Raw genomic sequence first — 9,417 nt, forward strand, 5'->3', positions numbered from 1 at the left:
CTTGTAATAATGAAATAATTTTAAAAGAATAATTATTTGACTCAGACTTAATTTAGTTATAAAATGTTGTTGGGTTGCAATTTAAAAAATTGTAGACCTATAAATTTCCAGTCCGTCCGTCCGCCTGTCTTTCCTTAATTTCGAGAAAGGAGTTAAATAGATGAGGGATGAGACCAGATAGGGAAAGCATAGGGGCAAGAGGTCTCGATTAACTATAAAAGAACTATCGATATAAATCGGAAGTCACGTTTTTTTCAATTCAAAAATTTCCCTGAAAAGTGTTAGCTAGATGCAAGATGATCGGCATGACTCTATTGTTAAAGGAAAAGTATGATGTACAGGGGCAAGCCACTACTAATTTGATGTGACGAGCATATATTTTAAATTAAATAAATTAAAAATATGATTAAAAATTGAAGCCCAGCATTTAGACGATGTCACAATAAATAATTGCTCGTTCAGTTTCAATACATTTCTAACACTGCTGAAGATTATTTAAAATTAATTATTTTATTTCCCGTATTAAATGATTTGGTTCTGCTTTGCACGCATTAAAAGAAAGATCATTTTAAGGCAATTTTGAGAGTCCAGCCTAATTTTTTAGAGGCATTATCTGGGTATAGATATAGAACGAAAATTAGTAGTTAGCAATTATATTAGGACTTAAAGCGAGGGTCATCTGTGACCCTCGCTTTATATTCACATTTTTATGCGACCCTGAGGGTTGCTGACTAAGAGGGTTGCTTTTGTGTAAGTCCACCACGATTTTGATCGAATCCGTAATGAGGAAGAAAACAGCGAGAAACGGAGTCTAAACTATTCGTATCATTCTCTGAGATTTTTATCACAGTGGAGGACCTGAACTCGAACCTAAATCTTTTAGAGTGCCAATATATATTTATATTAATTTTAATCTTTTATCTTAATCGGAATTTAAGAGACACGATTGTCTCGATGTTTGGAAAAGTTCATTTGTAACTACATATGAACTTTTTCAAACATTTTCACATCATGTTTTTAGATTAAAAGATTAAATTTTACAATCTCTTTGCCCAGGCTAAACGATCCTTGTTTCTGGTCTGGTCTTACTATTTACTTTTAGAATAAGATTATTAAACTTATAGACATGATCATAACTGTTAAAAAAGATATTTATAATCATTATCAAAATTTTATTATAGATATCAGTTACATTTAATAGGATAGATTTATGAAGTTGCATTGAGATGAGTTTGTAGATCCTAAACTAAATTTCATTTATCTGTATATACTCGTACTTTAGTAGAATCGATTACAATGAATACAGTAAATCTTCAATTTCATTCAGCATTCAACCAATTCCGTTATCAAGTAGATTCACAAAAACAGTAATTTTTAACAGAATGTTTTGTTTCATTGATGCAATCTGTATAGAGTTGTCGAAAAGTTGGTTAACCGAGGCATTGGCTCTGTTAACTAACTTGTAATCGCTCTCATTGTATTGGAAAAGAACGGTCTCACTTCGAACAATTTTTTTGTATTATTGATAAATAATAAAGTATTTTAAGAAGACAGGAATTTGTCTTTGGAATGGTTAATGAACTCTTGAATCGTCCTGAATGTAATGTATAAAAATAAAATTATTTAATAGGTTTAATTATAAATTATATCGCAATACAGTTTAGATAGAGTCTTGGAAGTAATTTTAATTAAAAATTTATCGGAGAAATATAATACTGTAATGTTAAAAGCAGGAATCTCCAGGAAATTGAACCTTCAAAAATCTAACTCAATTTATTTAGGAATTTATTTATTATAAATGAATTATATTTTGAAGATATTTCNACAATTATTATTTCTTAGATTTTTTCAATTTGTTTTTTTTAAATTTTTAATACATTTTTGAAGCTTCTAAAGAACGGCCATTTTTTTTAGAAACGTTTTAAAACAAAAATGCATTCAAAGTTAATTCCCAACCAATTAGTTAATTCCTATTAGTTGGCTGCTGTTTATACGTTTGACTATATTATTTATTTGTATTAATTAAATATTAATAAAATAAAAAAAGCATAATAATATTCTTAATAATATAAATCAATATCCCACACAAAGTGCAATTGACTTCCGTTTTCATGATCTAAGTGGTTCTTGGAAAACTGTCTTAAAACGAGTCATCCTATTTACCATCAGCAGAGTGTTGTAAAATTAAGGTTACAATGTATAAATAATATTTTAAATTATATAATGTTACATAGAGGTGGAAAAGTATTTAAATAGGGTATTTTATTTAGGCACAATAGAAAATTTATTCAGCATTGTAAAATGAGTGGTCGTAAAAGGTTTTTTAGTAAAGAATATTGCTTAAGATTGATTGGTGTAAAATCTTTCTGACGTGATAATTTTAATGCGATATTTTTTGCAATATCTCGTTATTTTATTATATAATTCCGCAAAAACATAGTACTGTATAATATATATCCTATACGTGATACTTTATAGATTTCAACATTGATAGATACTTCAACCGCATAGTAAATGTGCTAAATCATTCGCTCGTTTTCCATTTACATTAATAAGAAAAATATTATAATGTTCTTGTACGTTATATTTTCACAATAATTTACTATATATTTATATTTTCTATTCTTATTTAATATTTTATTAAGTTTCTTCATATAATTTTACTCAGAAAATACCCGTAGTATTTATGCTATAAATTCAGAGCTTTCAATAAAGTTATATGTGTATATATCTTCGTCTCAAGTGATAAATTTATGTTATTTTTAAATATTTTATGATTGCAACGAAGTGAAATTTTAAAAATAATTTTTTTTCTATTTTTAAAATCATGATTTTTATATTTTTAACCGATATTATTTTTAGTTACCGAGTAAATACTTATTTACAATAAATTTAAACTAATATAAAACGTGATATCCTTCACGAGAATGCTTATTTTGTATGAAATATGCTTATGCAATTGTTTTGCAAATTTTTCTTCAAGTAATTATCTAATGGATGTTGTATCATTGTCGAGTCAAGACCTCTTTAATTAACATCATTAGTTTTATACCTAGAAAACGACGTTACTTCTATTTTAGTTTTAAATTCTGGATTTGAACGAGTTTAAATAGTATATAAGTATCTTAAGATTTAAAAACATTCAATTTTATTATTAAAAATTGTTAAATCAACAATGAGATGCATTTTGCAGGTAATTATTTTTAATTAGTTTATAGGACATTACCTAAGTAGTGTCCTATAAACTATTAAAGTTTATTTAATTTTGAGCTTATTTTTCTTCTATTTATAGTCATAAGATTTTTAAAAATAATTTTAATATATTTAAAAAATAAAATTATATATATTTGTTTCAGGTTCGGAAGGTGTCCAGTTAAGAAAGTGTAATTCTTTGGGAGAGACACTTAAAGGGGATTCACAACCGAAACCGACTTTAAGCGTCTGCAAATTTCCTCGAAAATTCACTCATAGTTGGAAAAAAGATAAAAGACAAATATCTAGTCCAAATAAAGCAGTTTGCTCCACTTCATCGTCCAGTTCTTCGTACGAAGTACCTTGTTTGGACCCTTCGGGTGGAGCATCACCATTAGGAATGCCTCTAACGAAACAGAAAGAAGAACGAGGTTTTGATTGTAAGTTTTTAAATTTTTTTATTATTATTATTTTTTAAAACAATTTAGTGGAAGTTGGCATTCAAAATGAAGTTTTTTGATCGAAATTGTAATGTTTTCGGCAAGATTCTGAGCAGAAATATATCTACCAATTACAACTTTTTTGTCTTGTCTTGATAATATTTTATTACAGAATTAGGATTTTTAGAAAAAAATTCAACGAAAAAGATATTCTGTGAGTAATATTTATTTATATTTTTATATATTTTTTAAGTTATTAAATGTCATTTTACGAATCTTTATATACTTCATTTCCTGAACTTCATATGTCTCCTCTCCTACAATTTTAAAAGTCTAAATTAATTTATTAGTTTATAATATAAAATATCTGTTTATGTGCTACTTATTTATTTAAAAATTTAATTAGATACAACGTTACAAATCTAAATCGATTTTTTATAAAAAATCTGTAGATTATTTTTTGTAAAAATGGCATTTAAATTAATATTAAAATCAATAGTATAGATTACTCTTCTTAAATTTTTATGGAATATTTATCTGATCTAAAATAACAATTTTAATTTCATTTTCAAAATACTCTTGAGATATGAATTCGATACGTGCCTTAATTAACATTCGTTTCTTATAAATTTGTATAGGTCGTTGACATATAAATCATATTTTAGCTCTTCTATCTGTTGTCTACCTCGGGTTATGGACGCTTGTTGGCGCCGTTTGACTCTTTAACGATGGGTGGAGTCATTCTTTGAACACTTTATGAGTAGACATATAGGTTAGCTTGCACTGTTTGGAAGGTTCAACGATAAACCATTTTGTGCTGTGTAATTTGTCATGTATAATGAGATATAATCAAGACAAAGTATATTTTCTAATCAGAATATTTCCTCCATTTATGAAAAAAGATTAATTACATCTAATCTTTTTAAAGCATGTTCTTTATTCATCTTTATCATTTCAGCAATAGAAAGGAACCAGCAGGATCATTTGGCACTGTCCCCAGACACAGATGGGCCTCCAAAATTTTGTCTTTTATGTAAAAACATGATACAAAAGTGATATAAAGTTTCTTTTGATAAGAATTGAAAAATTACTTTTTATTGATTTTGTTCACGTATTTTTATCATTTTTGGAGAGTGGTTAAGGCTTTGTATTTGTGGTTGATCCTGTGCCATTCCACTTCTCTATATTTAAATATGCATTAAGAGTTTTAGAATTTCGATTTTTCATTTCATATAATTTTATAGAATGTATTAATCAATTAACATTAGTATAAATCAACAGCTTTTATCTATTTCACGATGCGTTTGAGCTTTGGATTTTGATTTTTTTTTGTTCAATATATAAAATTTCTTTATTAATTTATTGCTTTCTGCATTGTTGCTATTGCACTTTTTTATATTTTCTGTGTCTCAGAAATTATATTAAAGAATGTTGGAAAATATTGCATCTCCTTTAGACCTAAAGTAAGTTTCATTTACAAAGTATTTATGAAATACTTATAACTTTTACTTCAGTTGAATATTGAATATGTGTAAATTTGTTTTGAGAAATTCTAGATTATGGAGCTAGAACAAATAGTGGTGCTTGTATTAAAATTAGATTTATATTGCAAACACAATAACATGGATTCAAGAGAGAGTTAAAAGAATAAATACAAAAAAAAAAGAAAAAAAATTTAAAAGTTAATTTTTATATGATTTCCCATAAAATTTCAATCGAAAATTCAAGTATTAAGCTAGAATCTCATAAACTTCTAATACTGTCAATCTGAATGTAGCATTCTCTTAAATAACGCCACTTTGTAAAGTACCAATGAATACTTGTAAACGGATCGTCTCCATAAATATTAAATAGGAAATCCTTTGATATTTGTGAATTACTAAATGTATGATTTTGCATTACAAACGTCCAAATCCAATGAATTTTAAACTTTTAAACATAGATTTGTGTAGGCCTTATAGATTTCACAGCTTTACAAAATTCTTATTTTTTGAGGTTCCTCGGATTAGCGCTTTACAATTTAGTGCCAAATTTCAGAGGCAAACAAACGGCTGCGCTAAACAAGTTTGTAGTTTTAACAAGTTTTACATTCAGCTTCAATGGTTTCAACATGTAATGGACTGGTCTGTATAAATTAATCGAAATTAAAGTCATATTAAAATCTTTGAAAGTACCAGAAAGCATTAAAGAATAAAAAGTTTAATCAATATCCTGGATATATTAAATTTATATATTTCTAATTTTTTTAGTTAAAAATAGTTTTAAAACTTTAATAATGAATAATATGCAAAATATTCTAATAATCTCTGAAATTAGTTTTATATGATAGAAAAACTTTTAATTTTTATCAAATTCGAAATAAAATAAAATAATTTAATGCATAAAGTTTTATTTTTAAAATATTTTGTGATAAAACTATAAACAGAATTTCTAGAAAGGCAATAAAAAATAGTTTATTAGAGATAATATATATATATATATATTTTTATCTTTCATCAAAATTGGAATGAAAAAAAAAATTATTAACAATTGTACATCAAAATCAAATAATATTTTTAGTTAAAAAAAAATAGCAGAGAAATACAATGTGACATTTCAGAAAACATATCAGTCAATATATAAAAGATTTCAGAAGTTGAGGAAAAGATCAATGAACAAGTGCGAATTGATGTTAAATCGTTAGAATTTTGTTGCCTAAAAATTTTAGAATTTTCTGATTGAAAAATTTAAAATTATTAAATCTCTGTTATGATATTTGTTGTAATTTTCAACTTTTATTTAATATATTGTCAATTGTTTGCTTTAAATTCAGCATTAATTCTTTCATCTTGATTGCTATCACTTATGTAATTTACAATTACTTGTAAATTTTTTAACATTTATATCTGTAAATTTTAAATACTGTATTAGAATTTTCTCATTTTTCTTAAAACCCTATAGTATTTGATTTAGTACTTTCTATATCTTTACCATTGTTCAGATTAAAGGATAATTGTAAAATGCGCAGTTTATGGTAAATATATATAATAAATACTAAATTGTTTATAATTATATCTATTTATTGTATATCTTATCATTACTTTACTGTTGATTGTATATTCTCATCATGTATTTTACATTTTTTGCCATTATTCTTTCATCAGAACAATGATCAAGATATAAAAAGTTATAAAATCAGATATAAAATGTTTTTACTTTTATAATTTTTTAATATTAATTTTTCGTAATTTAAGATTAAATTTATATATTTTCATAAATATTTTGTATTTCTTAAACTTTATAACATGTAAATCTGTATTAATTAAGGTTCTTTAAATATACACTCTTAATTAGTGAGTTTAATATTAATTTATATGCAAATTTATTTGAATTTTAAAGCCAAAATAATTAATAAAAATATGAGAAAATAATTGTATATATATATATATATATATANTATATATATATATATATTAAAACTGTTTGAAAACTGCTGTTTTTATGTAAAAATATTCGGTTTTTATTAATTTTTTATGAATTATTTAATCTCACTTTCAAAACTAGCTCACGTTTTAATAAATTTAAGTAATAAAATTACACAAGACGTGATCTAATCATGGGGTAATTTAGTTATCAACGAGGAAAGGAAAGATTGATATTTAAGTGACAACATTTAAATCATTTTATTGAGATTTTGATTGATCCTTGAAGTGGATAATTGCTATTAATTTAATATTATAATATTGTTACTTGTTTAGAATTAATTGTATAAATAATTGATTGATTTTTATGCATAAAATTTCGTTCAGAAGTTATTATTTTTATAAATTTATCAGTAAATATTTTAAATTATATAATATTTAATGTATGTTTTACAAATGTAAGTTTAAATTTTTATCATTTTATTTGATAAAAATAGTTTTCTATGTATAAAATTTAATTTAAAAAATTTTTAAAGTTATATTCAGACTTTTATATTGAATACTTTTGTGTATTTGAATGATAAAAATATAATTAAAAATCAGATTTTTGGAATTTTAAGTTTGTTAAATTAGAAGACATTTAATATTTAAATATTTGAAACTAATTTGTATACGAAATAATTATGAAAGTTTTATTGTATTTTTTAAAAATCGTAATCAAATAATTCTACATCAAATGTAAAAATATGAATTTTTGCAAGATAATTTAGCACAGGAAAATTTTTTTCCTGAATGTATAGAAAAATCTCATAAATCCATGAAATCTATGGAAAAATTGTATAAAGTTAATAAAATAAATCTATGGGAAACTTATTTTCATATTATAATTATTGGAATCTGTATTTCCATATTAATTCTCATTAATGGTTAAAATGATTTTCAGAAAACGTTGTCAATTAGAATTAGGTTGTATTTACACATAAGCTAAACAAAAAGAAAACGAATCTCATGACATGAGGGAGGGAGTCTTGCTCTATTCTCAAATACAATTTAAAAGTTATATATAGGGCTATAGTTAAACCTCGATATAACGCACTCTTAATGGAGCTAACTCGTGAACGTATCTTTCGTTTAAATATTAAACAGAGAACTCTGCAATTATTAAATGTACGATTTTGCATTACAGACATCATTGTTATCACCAAATCCACGTTATATTCGAATTCTGAAACTTAGATTTGTGGTTAGATCGCATTACTATATATAATTCTTATTGTTTGAGATACTTCAGTTTAAAATCACACTCGGTTTAGTGACAGTTTCAGAGGCGATGTTTGCTTGTATTTTCCATTTTTAGTTGTTAAAAAATAAATAACGTATTGTTTGTTATATCTCAGAGCCACAAAAAATCTTAATTCCTGATTGGAATACGAATACATCGCATCTTTAGGAAGATTTTCATCTTGATTGCCTATTACAGGATAATAATAAAAACGCATGAAATTATTCTTAAAATTAGTACGTAGTATATTAATAAAACTAAATTAAATTTTTAAAATGCTCCGTTTTATTTAATTTTTTAAATATATTCTTCATTAAAATTAGTATGAAAAATTGACCTTTTCTATTCCTATTTACATACTTAAGATATCTTTCCTATTTGAAATTGTGTACAGAATCATACTTGAAACCAATATTTTTATTATTAATAAAATTCTCGGCGTGTAATACCAATTAAACATTAGTTAACATAATTAATAGTTTAATAAATAATTAAGTAAGAATTAATTATTAATTGCAGATGTGTAAAATCTGCTATTTCTCTTCCTAAGATTTGAAGTGATAAATTTTGCAAAACAAAATTAATTCATTTATTAAATAAAAAATAATAATAATTTATTTTAAGAATTTTTAAACACATTTTTTAAAGCAAATTTTTAAAAAATTAGAGTGATGATTACTCTTTAATTAAATATTTTAAAATTAATTTCGAATGTTTATTAAATTGTTTCTTAATACTAATTATGAAACATTATTTGGATGATTTATATTGGTTAAACTATACAAAAAATTATTTAAAAAAAAACTAAAAATTTTAATTAATATTTTATTAATTAGTTTATTTTTTTAATGAAAAATTTTAATTTTGATAAAATAGAAATTAAGATTAAATTATCAAATACTTGAAATTATTCATTTATCAATAATTAAATTATTATTTCATATTTAATTTTTAATAATAAATGAATTGTTTATACCTTCTAAATTCATTAAATTCCATCTTATTTTCTTGGTTTTCCCCCTTTTTTTTTACTCTTTATATTAGCGTCTTAGAAGTGGTTTCTTCAATTTTGTTTAATTTGAAATTTTTTTTTTTTTTTTTT

General features: G+C 24.0%; 1 protein-coding gene across 6 annotated transcripts in view; it reads left to right on the forward strand.

The window, feature by feature from the left end:
* Positions 1–9,417, forward strand: part of LOC111629527 — a 188,529-nt gene that overhangs the window by 93,316 nt on the left and 85,796 nt on the right. For 3 of the 6 annotated variants that reach the window (XM_023373448.1, XM_023373447.1, XM_023373445.1), the window contains one exon: positions 3,357–3,482. In XM_023373448.1, coding sequence (XP_023229216.1) covers positions 3,357–3,482 — 126 coding nt within the window. Of the gene's footprint in view, positions 1–3,356; positions 3,610–9,417 lie in introns of those variants that run through there. The other 3 variants (XR_002757349.1, XR_002757350.1, XM_023373446.1) reach the window with 2 other exon arrangements.

This window comes from Centruroides sculpturatus, unplaced genomic scaffold (assembly GCF_000671375.1).
Source record: "Centruroides sculpturatus isolate CEXI.00-Female unplaced genomic scaffold, Cexi_2.0 scaffold583, whole genome shotgun sequence".
Classification (NCBI taxonomy): domain Eukaryota; kingdom Metazoa; phylum Arthropoda; class Arachnida; order Scorpiones; family Buthidae; genus Centruroides; species Centruroides sculpturatus.